The sequence below is a fragment of the Drosophila willistoni genome (assembly GCF_018902025.1).
Source record: "Drosophila willistoni isolate 14030-0811.24 chromosome 2L unlocalized genomic scaffold, UCI_dwil_1.1 Seg139, whole genome shotgun sequence".
Classification (NCBI taxonomy): Eukaryota; Metazoa; Arthropoda; class Insecta; order Diptera; family Drosophilidae; genus Drosophila; species Drosophila willistoni.
In genome coordinates, this window is record NW_025814046.1 from 1419910 (window position 1) to 1445281 (window position 25372).

The 25372-nt window shown below is 36.5% G+C and overlaps 1 protein-coding gene across 2 annotated transcripts in view; it reads left to right on the plus strand.

Annotated features, from left to right (window-relative positions):
- The window catches only part of LOC6638412 (nephrin), a 73292-nt gene extending 48415 nt beyond the window's left edge, over positions 1–24877 (plus strand). The window contains exons 17-21 of one of the 2 annotated variants that reach the window (XM_047009467.1): positions 208–357; positions 7398–7552; positions 8282–8396; positions 14290–14504; positions 23429–24877. In XM_047009467.1, coding sequence (XP_046865423.1) covers positions 208–357; positions 7398–7552; positions 8282–8396; positions 14290–14504; positions 23429–24109 — 1316 coding nt within the window. In that variant the 3' untranslated portion in view covers positions 24110–24877. The remainder of the gene's footprint in view (positions 1–207; positions 358–7397; positions 7553–8281; positions 8397–14289; positions 14505–23428) is intronic. The other variant, XM_047009466.1, reaches the window with a different exon arrangement.
- The last annotated feature ends 495 nt before the right edge of the window (positions 24878–25372 follow it).

A 25372-nucleotide genomic window follows, 5' to 3' on the forward strand; every position in this document is an offset into this window, starting at 1 on the left:
TGAAACCCATATTCACTTGGGAACTAGGACGCTCTGCTCAGCTTGGTTGATTCTCTCTCTTGGCTATTTTTATTACAATTTCTCATTTCATTTTCGTATTTATTTATCGTTTTATTTTTTCAAGCATATTTTTGTTCATTTTCTTTCATATTTTTTATTTGATTTTTTTTCGGTTTTTGTGTTCGTTTTTTTTTTTGGAAACAACAGGACTTGAAATGCTGCCAGCGGAGTTAACTGAGGACTCTAGCAATACACCGAATCTGGTCATAATTGGCATATCGCTGGCGGCATTTGGCTTTCTCCTGGTCAATGCGGCGCTTGTTGCCTGGTTCTTTGTGCATCAGCGGCGCAAGAAAGGTTCGTTGACATTTTATTTTATCCATATCCATATATGTATCTATATTTCATTTTTTATATATTTTTTTTGTTAAATATTATAATATTCTGTTGTTTTTGTTTGTTTATGTTGTTGTCGTTGTTGTTTGTTTGTTTGTTTCCCTTTGGCCAAAAAGTCAGGCCAAAAGAATAAGTAAAAATCAAACGTTTTCTGTACTGTGCAACCACTTCCGTGATATCAACGGATACGGATGCAGACATGGCTGCTTACTAAACAATTTCCTGGCTATGAGAAGAGTTACTATTGCGCGGGCTATTGAAGAGACTGGGTTAAGCTTGAAGGACAAGTGAAAAGAAGAGAGAGAGTTCAAGGGGTTTTTTATTTTTTATTTTTTTGTAAAACGATATGCAATAAGCTTGTTCTTATAATTTCCGTTTAGTTTCAACAACCCGAGAGTGAAGCGTGGCCAGGAAGCACATAGCATAAGTCAAAGATGCCTGGAGGGAGGGGGGGTGTGTAACTACAGGAATATAATGATGACAGAAAATAATGATGCATCCTGGCAGGAGACAGCTAAGAGTTTCTCATTCTTGTCCTGCTATTGCTATTGCTTTCTGCTTCTGCTTGTGAGGTGTCCGCCAAGTACAATTGCAAGTTATATTGAACCAATGGCACAAAACACCATTTCCATTTCCATTCCAACCCAACTCATTCTTCTTCTACGTTTTCTAAGACAAATGTGCAACGTTTTCTTAGCTGAATGCACAGTCAATCTCTTGTGGAAATCAGATTGCATTGTGCTTCAAGTAGAAAGTGTTGACATGACTCCTCTGGACATGAGCGTAAGAAGGGAATGCATATATTTTAAAGTTTTAACTTGATTTTTATGTCTTTAAAAACGTTTGGACTGCATTTTGGTTCATTGATAAAAACTATTTAGATTAACTAAATATAGAAATCTATTCTGATTGTCATTAGTATCAACTTTTGATGTAATAATTTGATGTGGTTGTTCTGGTAAAGTGTAATTACTTTAAAAAGAAATTGTAGCTATCATTTAGTTTTCGTCAAAGTTGAAACATTTAGAGTATAAATTCTTTTGAATCACTAAAGTGTTGGGTATAGGTCCATTTTTGAGACGTCAACTGCTTTTGGGTGTAGAATAGAATTTTATAATAGAAAATAAGTTTTGTAAGAACAAAGTTCATCTTAAAATTAATCAGTCAATCTTTATTTTAAAGGCATGGACAGCTAATGATTTGATTGAGATAACAGTTTTCCAGTGGAGTCGGCACATTTCCAAATTTTCTAACTTTTCTTATATCAGTAACCAAAATGTTGCTTCAATATTTTTTTTGTTATTGTTAGGATATTCAAAAATTTTGCTACATGTTTTAAATTGTGACTTCTTGGACTGTTTATTGCATACTTTAGGGGGCAGAATTTCCATATTTCACAGCTTTATATTCGCTGTGGCGATTTAGGATATAACAAAACTGCCTAAAAACAAATTTGTCTTGAAATATAGTTTTTAAAGGCTTTAGTCTTATGTTAACCTTTCTGAAGGAAACTTCAAGCCGGAAAGCAAAAAGATTTCGAATATTTTTGAATACTTTAGATTTCTAAAAGTTATAGTCGACAAATTAAAATTATAAAACTAGGTATCCAAAAAACATTGCCATTACGGTTTCCTAAAAACACACAATTAAAAAAAATCATTAGTCGATATTCAAATTTGCTAATTAGTCCAAAGATTGCTTCAATCATCTATGATTTCGATTTATAAATTTAGACTTTTTAGAAATTGAATTCTATTGTATCGTTAATTGCATTTGCCTCCTCATTCAACTTGATTAACTTGTTTTGTCCTGTTGTCTTTCCCCCCTGCTGCTGTTAGTTCAATGTTTTATTTTTGGGCTCATTAAATGAATTTCTTTTTGTCGGAGAATGTAGGCCAAGCTTGTCTTTCGCTTTTTTAGGTTTTTGCTCTGAGAGTTCTATAGCTGCAGGACATAAATAAGATATTTGCCTAAGAAATTTTCTTTGTATTATTTTCAGTTATTGTTGAACGAATGCTCGAGAGCAAGTAGAAAACGAGCCTGGATGAATGTATGTATGGGGATGCATTCACCCATTTTTTATTTTCCTCCTCCCCCATTGTCAATCCCAAATTTTGAGGGAACGGAGGAAAGTTTTTTTTTTACACAAAAGAAGAAATTCATATTTCAGTCTTAACAGGCAGCTAGCTAGCCTTTCTCCTGAAAGGCAACATTTTTATGACAAACCTCCCAGAAAAGCAAACCCCTCATTTCCCCCACATCCATTCACCCCTCTCTACCATAAGCCGATAACTGACAATGCCCAAAAGCATTCTATCTTTTTTTGGTGCTGCTTTCATGTCGCTTGGATGTTGTTTTTTTTTTTTTTTTGCTGGCCATAAAGGAGTTGTCAGGGATACTGGTAAGTCGGTGGTGCGTTGTCGGACAGCCCGGAAGATATTTTGTGCATATTTCAATGTTTTCGCCAAGCGAAACTTGACTTGGCCTGTTTGTTTGGAGCCCTTCGGATATGCATTTTTAATGTGCATTTGGCGCTTTTGTGTCAAAAAAATGGCGCAGAGGAGCAGCAAAGAGGGAGAGAGTCGAATACATACACACATACATACGTACTATATACATATATATAGTTAAGAAGCTTTCTCTGGGTCCACCGATAAACTGTGCCAAAAGTCTGCGGTTGGCATTTCGGTCATCGACCAACCCAATACCCATCCCACTCCACCACACCGCATCCCATCCTCTTAGACATCCTGTGCCTCGTTGTGGTGCCAACCATATTTCATTTTCATATGAGTTAGCCATCCTGAATAACAGCATTTCTAATGTTTATTGCGGCAAAAAGACGAGAAAAGGTCATAGAACATTTAGTTAGTGTTTTTTCTTTTCTTTCTTGTTTTCTTTTCTTTTTGGGGATCTATTAAAGATATGGGGCTTGAGGAAAAATCAACCCCATCGTATTTCTGCTACTATCAAGAGTTTGAGAGTTCTGTGTTTTTTTTTTTTTTTTTTATTTTGGGTAAAATGAGTGTGCGACACTTTTACGAGAGGAGTGCAAAACTTTTATGCCAACGTTGCCTAGAGCGATAAGCGCTGGCGTCGACCAAACGGCAGGCACTTGACTTTGACACTCTTTAAACAATTGACTGCCAGTGCGAGAACAGAGTATAGAAAATCGGTTCGAAGGAATAAGACTAGGGAATGGGTTGACTCCTCCACATATATATATATATATACGGGAAAGCTGTGCTGTGCCATCGAAATTGAAGAGATAAGCGCCCAGGCAACTGTCGTGGTCAGATGGTTAGAGGTGGGTTATGGTCGGGTTCCCTCTTTTCGCTTTTATTTCTTTTTTTTTTTTACCCCACCCGCCTCGTTGTTGAAAAGTTTGTCCGCCGCTTAGGCACACTGACACTGACAGCAGCCACTGGCAAACGGACATTGGCCAAAACCAGTAACCATCTCCCCCGGAATGAAGTAGCCACCCACCCATATACATTGTAAATTTGTTAAACAGCTAAAACTTTAGGTCTAGAACAAAGCAGAAAAGGAGACGATTCTATGGCATATAATACCATAAATCCACTTGCATCCTACACATACATCTACACACATAGATACATACATGCATGGACAGGAAATAATTGAGAGCGACATCAGCTTAAGAAAAAAGACCTTCAAAGCAAACGTCATCGTCATTAACCATCCACAAACTACACAACCACCCACAAGCCGACCCACTCCAGAACTGCCCTGATCTGACCGCAAAAGCCGTGTCTAAGCCATGTCCCACCATAGTATATACATATATATACACTGGGCATATTGACAAAAACAACAGCAAAAGAAATCCGCTTCCTGGACATATTTTTTCTGTTATATTCCGTTACGCGGGGCATAAGTGAAAAATTTTGTAATCTCTGCAAGGAGATAGGAGGCGAGAAGGACAAACTGCAATGCGGATTAGTCTGATAAGCTCAAAGTTGAAAGCTCTTGTGTATAATAGAAAAAGAAAATTCTTGTTTTTTTTTTTTAGTATGTTAACTCTATCTTGTTGGTTTTATTATAAATTGCTTTAATTGATTAAAGGCTGTAACAAAAGCAGCTGCATATATGTATATATACATTAATTTTGATTTATTACGCTGTCAACAACAGAACGAATAAACGTATGACCATGACTCGCTTTCCAATTAAGCACATTTCAATTTTTAATTGAACAATAGGCAATGCTTTTATTTAACCGAAGATTTTCCTACCCTTATCCCTTGACAAAATTGCTATTGATTGATGATTGCAATCACCTGGTTTGAGATGACTTTTTAAGTGGGGGGTAACAGTTTTTACTAACTTAAAAACATTTGTTTCAAGAGATTTTTAATTACACTTTTTGAATTAAGAATGTTTTACAAAGACAATAAAGAGTTTTAAATAAAATTTATATTTTTAGCAAGCAAATTTGCCTTTTGTTCTATTCAAGAGGAGAAACTTTTTTATTTAAACGTATATTTGTTGTTAATTTACAAAATATTTCAATAATTGTTTTCAATTCAAACACATAAAAAGAAAAATTCATTTAAGCTTTTCTTTGTGCAATATATTTGCAATTTAGAAATAAAACAATTTATGTTTTTTGCTTGAGTTAGTTCTAGTTCACAAAAACCAATGGAAAATTTCATTTTTTTTTGATTCTAAGAAAGAATTTAGTTTTGTTTTGGTAATGCGATAATTGCTACTGAATAGGGATTCCCGGAGAGAAGGAAAATAACCCAATCTTCATTCGTTGAATTCAAAATATGAACTGATTTTATTTACTAAAGTACGGAGTTTATATAGGAAATCTTAGGCTCTAGGAGGTAACAATTGTTCTTAAGGAGATCTTATTCTAGTACAACTCACACCCACGCATTCGGGGGTTGAAAAATTATTATTATTTTGGGCACGGCGTCGGCCACTTGACATCCTGCCGTCGTGATCGTTTGGGTTAGTTTACAATTACAAGTGTTTTTCCCACAACGCGTGTAGCTGATTGTAATTCTAGTCATATGCTAGGTTAGTTGTTTGTGCATCTGATTTGGTGAAGCCGCTTCAGATGAACACGATGTTTATTCTTAAACAGCTACCAACTTACATTTTTTTTTTGTTATTTTGGTATAACTTATCCAAGTTTTTGCATAATTGTTTTGACATTGAAACGATTAAAAACATTTTGAAACGTCCTATGAATAAAAATTGTTGTCGATACACACATTGCATACCAAACTCATTACGTTTCTAACCTATTGCATACTTCAGGGGGAGAATTCCCGTCGTTATGCATCCCTAGTTCTTCTTTTACCTTGGGCAATAAATGATTTAACAGGACTCAAATGACTGTATCATTGTGACTAACGTTATGAAATATTCCACTATTATTTCGCTTTTAGATTAAGTACTGGAAACATAAATGTAAAGCCTTTTTTGGATGTTTTCTTCGATAAAGATTTTCTAGGATTAAACTGAAGTTTGAATTGGTTTTCCATCAATGAAATCCGTGCTTTGAATTCCATGATACTTGTTAGCTTTCTTGTTTGTTTGTTTTTTAGCTATCTAGAATCTAACATATCAATTTGCCTATCCAAAATCTAGCATAAAATTTCCTTCATCAATTTATCACCCAACCATTGGACTCTTTACATTAGGGTATAAGTAATAACACATTGAAATAATAAATTAAAGTATATAAAAACAAATGAAAACTGCAAAACAAAGCCAAAAATTTGTGCTTGCATTTCAATTTGTGAGATATTTACATATACGATGAGTAATACATACATACATACATACATATATAAATGAATGAATTTTGAATTCATCCCATTTCATTTCATATCGATAGATAGATAGATATTCGATGTGTTTTTGTGCAAATTAACAAAATATAGCTATATCTTTATGGCTAATAGTCGAAAGGACAAGTCACGTAACTAACTTGACGACGTGCCCAGTTTGCATGAGGTAGACTGAATGGGGGCGAGATGGAAGAGGGCAAAACGTTTGGTTAAATGTATTATTAAGAAAACATTTTGTAGCCATTTGGGGGCCATAGCCATAATCTCTATGCAAAAGGGCCAATGGACAAACCGGAATGTGTCACACGTGTCTATGGCTTTTGCTGACTTGGCTCGAAACAAAACTGTAATCGTTATCGTTATAAATTTGTTGTTGTTGTTATCCCACAGCAGACCAAAAGCAACAGAAACAGCAACAGGAACAGCAATAACAACAACAGCAGCAATATCTACCTAGTGCATTTCCAGAGTCAATTGATCAACCCACACAATCTATAATATAAATCTTTCTTTCTTTTTTCTCTTTCTCTCTCTCTCTCTCGTTTATTTTCATGGAACGCATCAATGGAACCTGTTTTTATACGTGTTAACTATATGACTGAACCATATTCATGAATCATTTAATTGATTTTTGTTGTTGGTCGTGTGTACCCTTCTCTCCATTTGCCTTTAATATGCATCATCGAACTGCAACACGGCATAAAAATGCACTGCACCAAAATGTGAATAATTAAATATATACATATATACGGACAATGCCCTGTGTGATTTTCTACCTCTCTTTTACTCTGTGATCCTGGGGTCCTTCAACATTTGCACTCACAATGCTCGGGACTCCTCGGGACTTTGACAATCTTTGCTATTTGCATTTGATTTGCATTGCCTGAAACTATTCAAACTGCCGCACTGCGCCTTGCCCGCTTCACCACCCAACTACAACATCACCATACACACACACACTCACACCCACATACACACCCATTGAACCCTTTCCTTCTTTCTTTTCTGCTACTCCACCTCCCTATCCACAATCAATTTTCGGCATGTCACTGCCAATTACACCTTTTCAATATTTGTGCGCATACTTTGGCCGCCTCCACCACAATTTTTCACATCCTGCCATTGTCATTGCATACACCACCCAAACACACACACACACACACACACACACAGTGGCGGAAACTACAAATCAACCAGGCAAAACGGCAACCATCGAAATGTATGCCCCCAGTTCGTACAATGACACCGTTACCGGCGAGACACTGTCCAGTGTGTCGGAAAAGAGCGAATCCTACTCGAATGAGGGCAGCACTCAGCCGGAATATATTGTGAGTACACGTAGTTTTTAGTTCCATTTTTTTCGGGCATTTCTGTTTTTTTTTCTCCCTCCTGGTCGTAAAACATTTGGGCATTTAAGTTATTACCCAATGCGGATGAGAGCCAACAGGGAGGAAGAATGGTGGTAAGGTCGTTTGAAAAGGAAATGCCAAGGCAAGCGGAAGCCGACAACGTTAAGACATCGTGATTAATTACGCCAGAGCTGATGATGATAATGATGGGGTCCCCCCTCTCCCCATGCAAGCCATACCGACCTCTTGGTCGGCTCCGTTCCCTAAAAACAAATCGTTTCAAATTATTAAAATCATTTATTATCGGCGTAATCTTTTGCAAAACCACAAAAACTGCCTAACCGCTGCCGCCTAATGTCGCTCTCAGTCTCTGAAACTCATGAAAGAAGCTAAGAAAGTATGTAAAGTGCGTTAGAACAGCGCGTGTTATAAATCAGGCAGACATACTTCCTTTTTCGAGAGGGACAACCATAGCGGTAGAGAGGCGTGTCCTTGTGTCTCGGTGTCGCCGCTGTCATTGTGGCTGTCAATTATGCGCCAACGACTTTCAACGCCTTTTCTCTCGTTTTTTATATTCGTACATAGTATACATATATACATATATATATACCTATAAAATATACTCAAAAAGTGTGAAGTAATTACAAAGCATTACACAAACATACCTAATGATGATGGTGTTGATTCTCTCTTATTTTCTCTTCACAGGACGAGGCTCGTAAGAAGGCTGCCTCAACATATTTGGTTGAAGGGACAGCAGATATGCCACCGCCCAGATATCAAAAGGATGGCACTTTGCCAGTATTATATCCGAATAATATGGGTAAGTGTAAATGGGGGAATTGCGATTGTCCCCAGATGTCAGCGGTGGTTTCGTGGACAAAAACTTAGACAGAGAGTGTATATATTTACCACAATAGCGTGAAATTCAATTAATTCGAACCTCCATGTACTCTAACCAACCTTGACTCTTTAATGTCCTAGACATAATTGGGATTCTTGACATATGGGAGATGTTTCGACATAATGGAACTTAAGAAAATACATTAGTTATACCCACCATGCATATGATATTTGTTTAGACATTTTGAAATTCAATCAATTTCATTTACTATTAGTTAGCTTAGCTTTCCTAGAGTTAATGTTTGTTTTTCACTTCTAATTTTCAACGAATTTAATCATTGTCCAAGTCTGGATAGATTTCAAATATATTTAACAACAAAAAAAACTTTTAATTTGGTTTTGGCTCCTTTCATATTTTTAATACCTGAAATATTGGTAAAGGCACTTTAGGTTTTTAATAATCTTAGTGTTCTTAAAAAGCCATTAATATAACTCATAACTAAATTGTAGAACAGCGGAAATTCCCGTAAGAGCTATATAAAACCATAAACCAACTAAGCTCAGCCAAAACACTTTTCAATACTACTGATCGTCAGTGGCGCATCTAGGAAAATAAAATTTAGAAATTTTACATTCTCTTTTTGAAAACGATAATAAACTTTTTGAGTATTGTGTATAGAGCAAATGATTTCCGTTGCACATATTGCTTAAAGTCAATTTTTTAGCTAAAAGATATTTGTTTTTGCCTTTAAGTCTCCTTTGGAAACGCCGATCCGTTTTTGAGGATGAAGATCATATGAAACATGAAATAATATTTTTTAAAATTCATATATAGAAAAAATATTTATTAGATTGCCTAAAACAATGACTAATATTAGCGCTTAAGTTTATATATTTTATGATATTTTATTTATTTCGTGAAACATCATACTTTGTACCTTCTATAGAGATCTTTTAAAGGGCACGTTTCTGTCTATAAAGTTTGCTCAGGGCCATGCTCTTTCCACTTGGCAAAGTTATCATACCCTTTTGTACAAGGGCATACCAGAAAAAACGTTTTAGATAATTAACTTTTGACCAAAAATAAAAAGCTAAAAAAGAGGGAGAAAAAAAAAACAGTGGAAAGTTGTGAGTTTCACAGTTGCCGGTCCTGTCAGCACGTCAGTTGCGCCCAATTCTCTATATCTCTCACTCTCTTTCTCATTCTCGTTCTCACCATCTATTTATCTGTCTATCTCTATCACTCGATATGGTTCTCTCTCTGTCTGTTGGCATGATTGGAGCACAATCAAAGCGTTGTAAAAAACGGAAATCGGAAGAAGAAAAATATATAAAAAAAAAACCGTATACAACAGCAACGCGAGCGAACTGTAAAATTCAATTTCACTGCAACATCTCCATCTTAATTGTAATTGAGCAGCAAAGTTAGTTTTTTTTTTTTTTATTATTTTTCTTGTTTTTTTTTTTTGGGTTTTTCTCTCGACCAACTTGATTTCCAATTGAAGTACCAAAATCACGTTTTTCGCTTGCTCTAATTTAAAAGAGACTACAACTAAGACTGAAACAAGGCAAATTTAAAAGCTCACAAAACTCAGCCAAGAGCAAAGTTTAATGGAAACTCAAATTGAACAATAATATCTTATTTCAGTCTGTCTTTCGGTGTGAATGTGTGTGTGTGTGTGTGTCTGTCGGTCTGGGGTTATAATAACATTGCTGAGAGCCAAAAAACACAAAAAAAACCAAGAAGAACAAAGGCAACAATTGCATTTGAAATGCAAAAACCATAGAAATAATAAAAATACATTAGGGCGGCAAAACTTATCTCTAGACTGTAAAAATATCTACATTTGAAATACAATTATTTCAAACGAAAACGATTTCTATTTGAGTTTGCTATGGTTAGATTGAGTGACTGACTGCTGGATGACATGGAATAGGTGTGGTTAGGTTAGAGATGTGCGCCGCACAGAAAGAAGATTTTAAGGTTATGTGAAAAAAAAAGTTTGGTTATGTAAGGTTAGCTCATACTATGGCAAATCAGATTATATAACAAAAGGAATTTTAAAATTAGATTGAGTAAGTTTAGACAGCTTGGCCTTAATTTTATCTGTTTATCTGTATTATGTAAGATTTGGTTAAATAGCTAAGGATAACCTAAAATAGGTTGGAGCATGCATTTTGAGAGATATTAAAAAGTTGAGGTTATATACGATTGAGCTAAGTAAGGTTAGGTAATGCCAGTTTACATTAGATACAGTTAGGTTAAGTAAACTTAGGATAGGTAAAGTAAGAGGCTGTAAGGTTACTGTTGAAAGGGTAAAATTAGGTAAAGTTGGGTTGATGTATTCAATGGTTGCATAAGAATAGCTTACAATAGTTCTATAAGGAAAGGTTAGGTTAAATAAGTTAGGATATGTATGAAAGGTTAGAATAAGTAAGGATTCTAGGTCACAAAATGAATAATGAGTTAAAGTTCTAAAATGTCAACCAAAATTCAAATCTTTTATTAAAGTTATTAACACTTTTAAGCAGAGCAATACCCCCATCAGGTATAATTAGATTTGCCTTAAAGTTGATGATAAGCAAACAAGTTTAGTTTATGATATGTCTCCGATAATTGACAGTGCTGAACACTTATCAGTATGTAGGTAAGATCATATTGAGACAGAATAGATAAGATTAAATTACAAGTTAAAGGCACATTGGCTGACGTAAGCTTGGTTATTGCTTGAAAAGCCTAGAAAAAGTTAGGTGTGCAACAAATGATGACAGGAAGATAACTACATATATGTATGTGCAGTTGCAACAGAAATAAAAGAAAAGGAAAGGAAAGAGCTGCTCCCCTGTCTACCCCACATGGGTTTTCTTTTTGCGGCAACACGCATAATTATGTATGTATGCGGATGCGGCGTCATTTTTGTGCTCCTGCTGCTGTTCCCGTGAACAACGAAAGAAAAGGAAAAGAGAAAGAACCTCAAAATAACAAAGCAGACGGACGACGAGCTGCTAAAAAACATTGCAAAAAGAATCCCACGTGGCATAAAAATTAAAATGCTTGCCGGAAGCTGTATCTCAAACAAGCGCCCAAGGCTGTGTTGTTCTGTGAAAAGAAAGAGGATGGATGGATGGATGGATGGATATGGATGCCAGAAACCCAGCACAAGTCGACTATCATGTTTGTGCATATACGTATGTATGTACATATATGCCACATGAGGATAAGAAGAGTGAGGAGCTTGCTGCTGTAGATTTCGCAATGCTGGAAATTGTTTTTGTTAGTTGGCGCCACTTGGTTTTTGTTACCCTTTTCTGTCTTTTTTTTTGTGGTAGCAAAAACAAAAAACGAAAGGGGGACACGGTTATAAATTGTGGACAAGCGCTGAGCCGTATTCGAGGCTCACCTGAAAGTAAATAGAAGGCACATATACACACACACACATACATGCTAGTAACTGGCATGACTGGCAGCTGCAATTGCAATTTCATTTGCTAGTTTATGCATTTAAGAACTGAAACTGTAGCACTGTAGTCGTAGCATTTTTAATGAGATACTTTTTCTCCCTCCCCACCTTTTTAAGGTACCACACACACAATCACAGACACCCTGGCCAACACATGTTAATGAGCACAAAAGAAACATCACAGCAAAAATGCTGTAAAATGCTGCTACAGCTGCAACAAGTAACCAGAAATGTGGGACATTTGTAACTACATCAGAGAAAAAACGAAAACAACTCATGCAGATTTAACCTTGAGCAGCTGCAAATGAACTCACAGTAGACTAGTCAGACCTTACAAGAAGGCATAATTGTTCAAGTTAATCATTTATTCAATATCTGTTCCTTATTCCGAAACTGCTTTTGTTTTTGACTAGACGGATAGGAGTGAAATTTAAAAATCAGTATTTTGAAGTTGAATAACTGGAAGGGTTTTTAGTTATGTAGTATTTTGCATCTTAAGAATACCATTGCAAATTGAAAGTTAACAAACGTTTTAGAGTCTATAAAGGTTCTTTTAAATTTTAATTTATGCAAAGGATTTGTTGGTCTATAATTGGATTTGGAAAAGAACAATTCCTTTCTGAGTAGTAGTTTTCAAATTTATAGCCTTTGGTCAGTTATATTGACATAGAAAATTCGAGAGTAACATTAAAAGAATTATCCATTTTACACCTCAAAATTTACTCTTAGATGTCCAACTATTGATGACTGTTTTAATTATTAGCAAACATAAACTTCATAAGGCTACCAAATGTCTTAAGAAAAATTTGTTTAAGATTACTTAAGCTAAGAAACTTCCATATGGTTTAGTATTTAGAAGGCTTAACCTTTTTACACATAAGAAATATATAAAATGTTTTTTGACTTGTTTATGGCCGAATGTCATACAATAATATATGTCCCCGGGAGTTGAGGGAGTTTCTTTAGTATACTTTGATATATTATACCCACTGCATAGATATAAAAATGAAGAATATCCTTTTTTTTTTACAAGTTATTAATATCAAATGTATTCCCAGTAGAAAAAAAAAATTGTGCTTCTTCTTTTTCTTTTTGGTTTGTTTGACCAAAACAAGCAACAATTATGCATAGGCGTACACACACACACAGACACAGACAGTTTCAAAGAGTCATATATGTATGTGTATGATGGTAGTCCCCAAATAGATATATATGTACATTACAAATTTCTTTTGCTCTGATCGAAAAATCAATAATTCATGAGAATGAAGCAGCAGCCAGTCAACGAGCCAGTCAGCCAGTCAGATATCCATGCTGTTCCCATCATATAAAACAACACAACACAATCACAATATGCAAAAGTAAACAAGCCACAAAATGAACATGCCCCGCCAGCAGTAGTAGCACCTAACTGAGTATGTGGGTGGGTGTGAGTGTGTGTATGTGTATGTGTATGTGTGTGTGGTGTGTCATGGTCCCAGGCGTCTTCGATTTGTCGTTGTCGTTGTCGCACGAGGCAACTTTTCTTAACAAAATTATTGTTGCCTACTTACTGGGGTTACCGCTCTACCCACAAAGAAACTTTACTCTCTCTAACACGTGTGTATCTCGAGTGTGTGTGTGTGTGTGTCTGTGGTATGGGTGTTTTCAAGTCTATTTTACAAAATTACAAATTTGTTACGTTTGCGGCTTTCACGCCTTTACGAATGACAGCAGCGCGAGTTTTGTGGATAGAAAATGTCAAGCAATTTGTCACAGTCTCTTCCTATACGTACACACATACATTTACATATGCATGTAAATTCCAAGAATGCCAAAACACACTCACGTACACACACATTTATATATATGTATACCTACTTAGAGTCCAGTCACAATTTGCATATTTATTTCTTTGGCACCTTATCGACTTACAAAATCCTTGCCAACCCATTGCATTGCCTTCAATTAATGGCCTACATTTTTATTTCTTTCCAAACGTTTGCACGTGAAATGAAGCAGAAAGCAACACCAGCAGCAAGCAAAATGTGTTGCATCTACCTGTAGGTAGTTTCCATGTAAAAAAAAAAGGAAATAGAAACTAAACTACATAGCAGCCACAAGCACGCATGCATGAGACGACCAAAAGTTGGTCTCTATCTCTCCCTCACTTCGTGCATATAAATATGTGTCATTTGCCAATGGAAATCGAAATGGAAATTGCACTTATGGTTTTACCCTTTTAGTTTTTCTTTTTTTTGTATGAACCAAGAGGCGAATCAAGTCATTAAAAAAAACGTAGTATGTGAATGAAAGAAGAAAGAAATGCGAAAAATCGCTTTCAATTAGTGACGCTTCAATTCGTTTTTCTCAGTTGGCATTAATCTACTATTTTACTTTTCTCTCTTCCACTTTTTCTTTCTGTGATTGTAGTAAATGCCTGCACCCTGCCACATCCGAGGCATAACAATGCAATTGGAGCAACAGCAGCTGGTAGCAATAATGCTGCTGCAGCCATCCATATGACGCGAGACGATCAGATGCTCATCACCAAGGGCGTTTATATTCCGTCCCCATCGCCAGCGCCACCGCCAGATGGTTCCTATTATAATATGAATAGCGATAGATATCTATCCTATCCGCCAATGGTAAGTCTCAACATCAAAAAAAAAAAAAGCTTAGCTCTACAGTTTAATTGCTTGCATTGCGTTAGTTTCACTCGGGCCATGGCTTAGCACGGGCAATTAGTTCTAGGAGCTAGCCCCTAAGCCATGTGAGCCATGTGTTCTTTGTATTGCATGCAAAAAAAATGGTGTGGATATTTTAAAAGGGTATAATCAGAATTTAATAATTGACATGAGGGCAAAGAGTATCAACTGCGAAAACTCTTTATTAATCCAAATTCAATTTCAATAGATTAAGTCCAAATTAGACATTTTAACAGCATTTTGTTACTTGCTTGAAATATTTAAGAGACCTGGCATATGTTGCCAATTCAAGGATTTAAAAGTTAAAAATCGAAGAGTTTATCATTTCAAAGTGAAAGTTAAATTTTTCACAATATTTGTTTTTGAATCAGCTACCTTTAAAAAACCCTAATAGGAAAAGGTTCTCGTAGATTCACAAATATGTTCCTTGTTAAGAAAGACTGTTAAGACTCTAGATATAACTATATATAAGCCATTTTTTGTTATTTAAAGGACTGTAAAACATCTGGTAATGTCATTTGGATAAGGATATTTAAAAATAATTCTTGAAATCTTAAGTTAAATTAAACCTCATTCAATCTTAATACGCAGGAAGAAGGACTAAAACAGTTCAAATAACTTACAGATGGACTTTAATTTCTAATAGGTTCATAGACTACTATACAAGACCAGCTTTAATCTCTAAAAACGACATACTTATTTGTAAGTCATTGCATGACTTGGTTTTTCGATTCTAGATAAATTAATTATAGTACTGGATTATATTGTCTGTGGTCTAATGAGATTCGACAGTTATGAGAGCCCAGAGGGGACAATTTTATTTTATCACCCGCTCCTGCACATTGTGCACATATGTTTTGTATGAAATGCAGTTTATGCGATCAGCAGAAGCAAAGCTTGCGCTTCGACTTTTATAATCCCCTCTAGGGATGCAGCTAAGAGGAGAAGGAGGAGGTGGAGGAGGAGTAAGTGAGGCAGAAGCAACACTATAGTGTAAAGACAAATGACAAACTTAAAAGCATTATAAGTAAAGCTTCACAATGGTTTTTTTTTTGTTTTGTTTGTAAGGAAAATGAGATGAAGTGGGGGAATTGGATGGGCGAGTACCTACTATATGTAAGTCTATGGGAATGGGAATCATACATACGTATGCTTTTCATTTTTGTTGTTGTTTTCTTTTAGCTTTACGTTTATATTTTTTTGTTGTTGTTGTTTTTTGGTTTTTCTTCTTCATCTTTGCATTGCACTTGCTTTGTTCTTGTCGTTCGCATCGTCGTTGCTGTTTGCACTGGCAGAAAGTAAACATTATTTTCTCAAGACAACAATTTAATATTACGCATACGCATAGCAAGGACATGGCAACGACGCGACATTTACGACAACGACACACACACACACACACTTAAACATATATCGTATCTCACATTTATCCTCTATGCTTAGCCCTCTCTATCCCAACCTACTACTGTCTTCCCACTTGTGTCTTTTTGTGAGTCTGTGCTTCATTACATTCTGCAAAGTTTTTGCGCCGCGTCACTCATAAAGAGCAGCTTTTCTGGTCTGGGGCAAGGACTAGGGCGTGTCGCTGCTGAGATTTTGATATGGCGCATCTGTGAAATATGTACGAAGACAAGGACAAGCACAAGATGAGCATCATGATGATGATGATGATGATGCTCCTAAAGCTGATGATGTAGAGAAGGAGATGAATATTTTGGCATTTACTTCACCTCTCCTCCTAATCCTCGTGTAATGTGAAAACCATCGAAAAATCGGTTTACCTCTTGTCCAGCATGTAAAAATTCTTTTGGCACTCGTTTTCCGTTTCTTGTGTCGCATTGGTAACCAATATAAATTCCACAAATTCACAATAAACATGAGAAAATCAATTTTGGGAATTTATGTATTACCCTCGTTCCATTTCACATTGATATTTCCTTCCCTTTTTCTTTCACTCTTTCCCTCACTCTCTCTCTCTCCATACTCTTTCTATCTGTTTTTCACATTATTTTATATTCTTTTTTATATACATTTATTTCGTTTCGTTATTTTTTTTTTTTGTGTGATGACTTTTGGCGCTAAAGGGGTGCAAATGTGACAGCATAAGATGACAGTCAATGTGGGGGCTGACACTCATCCTGTGGCTGTCCTCGACTGTCCATCTAGGCTAGTGTCCTTTTGGGTTACTTCGACTTATGTCTTGCTATCAACTTTTGTCCGCTCAATGCTCGTAATTGTATAAATTAGATGGAAAAATGGTCGATGGCACTTCTTCTCCATAGCTTTCAGTAGAAAGCAAAGGAAACTGCAACTGACTGCAGTGGCAGTTATCGGATTCACACGACCTCGTTCCCAGTTCCCGTTCCCTCCCTGTATGTCCATTATAATGGACAGCTAATATAATAACATTTATGCCTGGTGACTGACCATATTTGTGGCCTTTATACGATTTGTTAAGTTATTCAATTGTATGTTGTCCCATCCATATATAATATATATATATATATATATCTGTGTCTCTCTGGTCGGTCCTTTGCCAAACAGTTAAATGATATAGACCAGGCAAACTGCTGCAGAGCTTTCTCTCTTTTTCTCTCTTCAGCCGCCTCATCTACTCAATGGTAGAAGGCATCTCCATCTCTTCATCATTATTGCACATGGGACTAAACCTTTTGTTTGCGGTTTTTAGTCAACGAGGGAGAAAAATTCAATTTCGGTTTAGTTGGTCAACAATACCATTTATATATATACCCTATTCCCTGTGCCCCTCACCTCCCCTTTCGTTTGTGTAGCCACATAAGACGAGAGAGCATGTATTTTTTTCTCTATATCTCTCTGTGTGTGTGTGTGGGAGCCAAATTGAATTATTTGATAAACATCATTAGAAAAATTACAAAATATACAAAGAGCAATAGTGGGAGTTGGTGAGCCAACAACTCTACGAAACAACTTCCTCCTTCTGTGGCTACCCAAAAACATTTGGCCAACACTAAATTACTTTTCGAAGGCCAAAAACAAACGAATGGCCAAAAGAGTCCAACTAAGTGAATAAAGACAATTTATAACAGTAAATCAAATTAAATTTCAATCGAAATACTTGACACAAAACAAAGCCAAATTCAACTAAAGTTAAGCAGCAACAGCAGTGACAGCAAACTTAGTTCCAAGATATCTCAATGACTTGCCATCTGCTACTTAGAAGCTCCTTTTATTGCTGTGTTGACACTAAAGTTAAGAATCATTAGATAGATAGTTTCAATGAAATGAAGCCAAAGGACTTTTGTATGCCTTACCTTCGGTTGCGAATCCAACACACAATTTCTCCTCCGATAATGAAATCAAATGACTTGTGTTGTGGTTTAACTGAAGAAATTCTAATCCATTTCCCTATAAGGAGACAAATTTACTTGTATATATATATATAGATTTGTATATTTATCGATTTTATCGCAAATGCCGACATGGGCACAATTTAGAGACTTTATTTTAACTACACATTTAGTATGCCTGCTTCATTTTAATATTAATTGATTATTTTGACAGTTGAATTAGTAATACATTTTAATGCGACGGGAAATATAAAAATAAAGGCTCAATGGATGATATACATATAAGGATTTATATTTATTTATCAAAAATAGAGCATTAAGGACTATTTGAAATTATAATGTTAAATGTTAAGAAAATCTGATAAAATGACACCAGAAAGTAGACATTTCTGAGGCGAGAACACTTAATTTTTAGTTTTTGGGTCTTGATTTATAATTTCCCAATTATGAAAATTAATCTCACTTAGAACTTAACATATAATTTTATATTATTTTATCTTTAAAAGATATTAAATCAACTGCATCCTTGTAAGATTCTTATACAGAATGGTCCAGCAGCAAAACATATCTTTCACTTTCCCCTTTCAGAGAAACAAAATAGTTTCCATATTTTGTAGATCAAGAATTTCACACCGTATATGTCACGTTTTTAGATTAAGTTTTTAAAAAAAGATAAAAGGGCTCATATATCCAAAGCTCTAAAAAAGCTGTATATCATATGCATGTACGGTCTTATTTTTCTAATTTAGTACACTAACAAGTACAAAGCAAAACTTATAAAACTTAAATGAATACAAACTGAATAGCTTCACAATTTCAAATTCATTTTGCAAAAGATAATATTGCCCAAGTTATAGTATATAATTTTAACGAAACTATTCTATAATTTTCTCATAATGCGCTTAAGACAGCATTTAAAATTTTAATTACTCATCGGTTATCACTCCATTATAATTCATTATTCGAAAACGTATTCATTACAAAAAAACTTATTAATATTCTTTTGAATGTTTGAACGAAAAACTTTGATTATGAAATTTATATATTTATTCACTTTGCCATTTATGTTTAATTTAAAAAGCTTAAGTTGAACCAACTTAAACTTTTAGCTTCAAAAATATACGTGATATATTTGGCATGAAAAATACAATTGTACAGAAAAAAATTTGTGTTTAGATGTTCATTATATTTAGGCTTTACCAATGTTGGAATTGGAAATTGTTGCTTGGAGTTGTTTCTGACAAGAAACACACCCTTAAATAAATCGCTCAGTCTGACTATATTCAGTTCATTGTTCAATATAAATTTTCCTAAAAGTAGGGCATTAAAAGATACTAAAGCAAAGTTCAAGAGTCAGAGCGGCAGCTTTTAAAGATACAAAAGTCTCCCCCGAAAAGTCTCCGTGAAAACACACACAACTCGTACATAAATTATGAACTGCTATCATAAATTGCAAATTTTAGTTGCCATGGTCAATAATGAGGGGTATTGGGTTTAGCAAGGCCAAAGAGTCAATAACTGACGAAATGCATACGTAATGATCTACATATAACTCTCTATCTGTCTCTATGTGGCCTTCAAATGAAGTCCCATTTCATGACAGGGTTAGGTCAACGCCTTTGGCATCTGTGTCAGAGAGCGAATAAGAGAGAGTCAGGCCAAATGGCACGCAAAGTGGCCAAGCAAATGCAATTTAAAACAAGTTGTGGCCACACCCAGAACGCCTCTAGTACTATCCCCGAGCGTTTGTGTGTGTGTATTTCGACCAGCTTGTAACTATTTAAGCGGCAATTTGTATTTTATTGCCAACTTTGCCTCCAACCCCAACAAAAATTCAAACGCCAAAAACCTAAACCTAACCCCGAAAACCCAATACCATTGCCAATGCCATTGCCACTGCTATTCACATACGCATGTCCATGTCCATGTCCCAGTCCCTAGCCCATGCCCTGATGATAAGTTAAATGCCGGCTTCTGCTCTGAGTTGTGAGTTGTAAGTGTTCTCTGTGAATGCGAGGGAACCACGTGCATGGCATGTAGCTTGGTGCTTGCCCGTCAGGGTTTGAGAATGAGTTTGACTTCAGTTCGGACAACTTAACTATGGCTTTACTTTGTTAGCTTGAGTTTTTGCACAGTTTTAAATTCAATTAGTTTATCGTGCGGGCAAGGCACTTGGCATTGTCTGTTTTGGTCGATGTGGATGATGTGCCTCTTGCTTCTGCTTCTGCTCCTGCTTCAGCTCCATCTGCTGGTGGCCATGTCAAACGCAGACAACGCACTCAACACAAATTCTTCCCCTCTTTCTCTCTCTCTCTTCCTCTAACTGTGAGTGTGTGAGGTTTTTTTTTTTTTTGAAATTCATGGAATGACGCAGCTGATGCCGATTAAATAAATAACAGAATCCAGTATCCTAGTTATTCTTCGTGAAGAGTATCTATAATTTAATTTTCAACTCAAGCCAAAGTCTAGCACATACAATTGGCTTTTCGAGGCGCCGCGGCGTTTTTGGTTCTTTGGATTTAATGTGTAAAGTTTTTATGGCAATAAAAATGTTGCCCTCCTCTCAAAACATTGGTTAACTTGGCCAAAAGGGGAAGAGAGTTCTCTGCTTCTCTTTTTGGTGGGAAAAAATGAACTCAAATGAACACAATAACGACAATAATGAGATGGCGACGGAGAGAATTAGCGCACACAAAGCCTTTAAGTGGCCCTGGGCCCCCATCAACCGAGAGAGAACACAGAGGCCCAAAAACGAAACGAAACGAAATGAAAGTTTTTGCCAACCCCTTTTTCCAGATTGCGTGCAACCAATTGTTGGCTTTACGTACTAAAATTAGTGTCCATCCTCCTCCATGTACTCCCCATCGTCTTTATTCCCAGAAAACAGCAAAACCAAACCTCACACCCCTCCATATCACAAAACACTCGGCAGAGCAAAACTCTTGGCTCCAAGTTTTCGTTAAAGACAATTTAACTTTGTAAACTGATACAAAATGTCCGCCTTGGTATACTTAAGTCCTTTTATCCTAAACTACCAAAGGCGCAAAACCCCTCCCAACAAAAAACAACTTCAACACACGCGCACACACTCCACTGCTAATTCAGAAGCTCCTTTTGTCGCCATCTTCAGTCCTTGGCCCTTCCGTGTTAATCAGTGTGAGTGAGTCTCTAATGTGTTGTTGTTGTTGTTGTTGTTGGAGATGGCTTAGTTTCTAGTTAGTTAGCCACGCAGCGTCGCGCATCCATGGTAATCTTTCCAATAATTCCTTTGTTCACATCTTAAATTTGTAAATAGAATTAGCTCACCAAGCAAAAACCTTTTGCTAGCCAAAGGGCGATGCGTGTAGACGTGTCGCGTCCCCCAATTAGGCGCCGTTAAGTTTAACCCAACAAGCAAAAAAAAAAAAAGACATACTAAAAGGAAAGTTGACAACTCGGCACAACTCGGTCTAACTACTGACAAAATACTTTTGCTACGGCAAACTGCAACTGCAACTGCAACTGGAATTTCAACTAAACTGGACAAGGACAACAATGACGATGATGATGATCATAATAATGATGATGATGATGATGGTGATGAGAACAGGCGAAACAATTTTGCAAACTGACACAAAGTGTCATGTCAATTGAAGTAGAAGTTAAAGTTAAAGTAGAATCTACAGTAGTTTCGCTCCAGTTTTCCAGCGAATGGCAAACAAGAATGGTGCAAACGAAAAAATGCAACAAATTCCTCAAAAGTTGTCAAGAACTTGCATTTCTATGCCATTCACTGTAAAAAGTCAGGCATAACAGTAAATATATATGTATAAGGATACATTTTTCCGTCTATATACACCAAAAGAATATCTTTCAAATAAACCTAATTTGAACGCTTGACAAGAACGTATGTCAACATTATGGAAAATTATAAAAAATATTTATTAAATATAACTAGAGGGCCGGGGCTAACTTCGACCGCGTCAAAGTTTGTATACCCTTGCAATTTTTTTGGTAACTCTTTCCTTACCTATAGCCATCAAAGTGGAAAAACGTTTAAGCTAAAAAGGCTAATGTTTCCAAAAGAACGGCCTACATAGGAAATAACGAAGATATTGATCAAAGTCACTGTTTTCCACCGATCGTTCCTATGGGAGCTATATGATATAGTTACCTGATCCTTATCAAATTCGGCACAGTCATTAACAGATATATTAAACTAACAAATGTTTAATTTGAAAGCAATCGCGTCAAAAGTAACGAAGTTATTGACAAAAGTCACTATTTTCGAAAGATCGTTCCTATGGGAGCTACATGATATAGTCACCCGATCTTGATCAAATTTGGCATAGTCGTTTATATGTGTAATTAACTCACCAATATTAAATTTCACGACAATAGCTCAGAAAATAACGAAGTTATTAAGAAAAGTCACTGTTCGTGACTTTGGCATTTGTATGGGAGCTATATGATATAGTGATCCGATCCGGCTGAATCCGAGATATACAACGCCTGCAGTATATACAAGCCTACATGCAAAATTTCAGCTCTGTAGCTCTAACGGTCTAGGAGGAGTTTGCGTTGATCCAGACGGACGGACGGACATGGCTATTTGAACTCGTCTCGTCGTGCTGATCAAGAATATATATACTTTATATGGTCGGAAATGCTTCCTTCTATGCGTTGCACACTTTTGACCAAAATTAAGATACCCTTTTTGCAAGGGTATAAAAATAAATTCGCTAGAATAGTATAATTTCTTTAAAGAAAATGAGATAAGGTTCTTAATGGTATTTTACAGGTTGCTAGCATACATTAGGGGGGTAAAAAGTCAAATATTGTGGTGAACTTATACTTTTTATTCTATTCATTATTTATATTTGTGGTTTCAACTAAGCCATTAGGTGAAATGAACTAAATGTAAGCCTTAACATTAAGAATTTTTGAGATAGAACTCAAATACGGGTGACAAATTTTAAAGTTGCTACTTTGATTCTTAGTTTCGATGTTCTAATATCGACTTACGAAACATAAGTTGTAGTTTTTGCTGATTCCAGGGTGTATATGGCCAAACTACGCAATTAAATAGATAATATTGCATACTTTTGGGAACTAAATTATTTTATATTGCGTTTAATGCTTTAAAACTACGCCGTTAATTTATATATAAATATTAAGAATAATTAATTTATTATTAGTTTAAATATAAGTCTGAACCACTTACATAGCTTCTTAGTTAGCCTCTAAGGGAGAGATTGTGCTATAACGGACAAGTTTAATTCTTTCAACGTCTAGCTTACACTTTTTCTATATATAAGAATAGACCATCATTTCATTGCCATTGGCCAAGAGTCTGGAAACTTTACAGCCATATATTGGCCAATGATTCCATCTACACTAAGTGGTTTTTGATTGACGTTCCGGAATATAGACTCTGGTTCCTTTTTTAACTCCGTTTTCGTGCTCTCTTTAATGGGAAAAGTTTTGTTTGTTAGCGACATGAGATGATCCATTTTTATCCATTTTAGACTAACTTCTTACTGTAATTTATTGCAGGAATATACGGCTGCCTTGGACTTTAGTGCCCCACCGTTGCCCATGACGCATCTGCAACCCATTACGGTCACCTCGCAAGCCATGTTGACCTCAAATGGCGGTGCCACCCTGATAGCCAATGGCAATGCAGCCAATGCAGGTGTTGGTGGTGGTGGTTCAGGCACTCTGAGACGTGGAATTCTGCGTGGAGTTGTGGGTGTACCACCACCGGATGTCACCCATCACACCTCACCGGGCAGTCCCATGCAAATATTGCATGATCTGCATCATCCCATCAATTTGAGTGCCACAACGTTAACAACTAGCACCACACTAAATGGCAGCATGACATCAGCATCAACGCATGGGACACTGCCACGTCAACCGCAGAGTATCCTAAAGGACCCAAATCGAAATAAGCAGCAACAGCAGCAACAACATCAGCAGCAGCAGCAGCTTCTCAATGCCAGCCTAGTGGGTGTTGGTGTTCCTGTCTCAGGTCCGGTGGGGAGCCTGCAGATACTGAATCTGCCCGCTGTGGGTCCTGGCCTGGGTAACAATCTATTAATGACTACCAGCGCCACTTATGATCCAAGTGGCGTTGGACCTATGAGTAGTTTTAATGCTGCCAATGTGGCAGCTGTCTCACAGGGTCTTTCCTGTCCGGTGGCCTATACAGATGCGGATGGACATCTTGTATAGCTATAGGCTGAGACTGGGGCCACCAGTGAGTCCCGGTACTGAGCCAGTCAACATGCATGCATACATATATGTATGCCTAAACCAAACCTAACCTAACCACAAATCTAACCTAACTTTACCTAACCTAACTTTTACATATACATGCATAACGAGAGAGCTTTCTTTAACTCTGTGTATATGCGTGTGTTCTAGTTAGTTGAGTCTGACTGCAAGCAAACAAACAACTCAACCACTTCCGCTCGCCCTTCCTTCTATTTCCCACAGTTAAAGCTTACCCCCAACCACTCACCATTCATTACCTTATTCAAATCAGCTAACGAATTAGTTTATGTAAATTTTTATTTAAGAAAAAAATAGAACTGAAGGACACGAACGAACGCAACAAAATTTATAAAAAAAAAAACTGACCAGGGATTGAGCAGTGTGGGAGAGACATCAAGGATTTGCGTAACTAATTAGAATGAAAAAAAAAAAAACGACGAAGAAAGGGAAGGAGAAGAATAAGGGGAAGTAGAAGAAGCTGGAGTAAGAAAAACAAAAATTGTGAAAATTTTCTTTTAGTGTGGAACGCGGAAACGAGGCGAAGCCATTTCACAGCTCCCTGGGGCGTGCTCACAGGCTCAAAAGACGTGATGAGACAACGCTGGACAGAGAAGAAAAAGCTTGGCCAAAAGTTGAAGGTTAGACGATTAGTTAGCTTCTCCCTCCACTCCCAGTTCTGGCTTCGACTACTCTTCGTTTAGATAGTGAACAGATAGCAGTAGAAGACGATGACATTCTGCCACCAAAAAAAAAAAAATGAAACCCTTAGTTCCCAGCTGAAGAACCAGCTTCATTTCCATTACCATCTGTAGCTTCTCTCTGTCTATCTCTCTCTCTCTCTTTCTTTTAACATAAAGTGTCTTACACTTGGCGTCTCAGTTCAGCGAGCGTGACATGGCAATCTTCTACACTCACACAATGACAGAAAACTCAACCGAAAAAGCTTATGTATGTGAATTTTAATATTCATTTTCATTGTAATTGCCAAGTCTAAACTATGTACATACATACATACAGACACACATAAGAGGAAGCTCTACAGAATTGCATTATTGGCTCTGACTTTTTGGTGCAGACAAGTGCAAGGATTAGAGCAAATGAATAAGGCACAAGAGACAGACAGAGAGAGACACTCAAAAGCAAATACACATATGTATAAGAGGGTTCCCATATGTGTATGTGTGTTTGTGTGTGTCTAAAGTAGAAGTAGTTCCTAGAAGT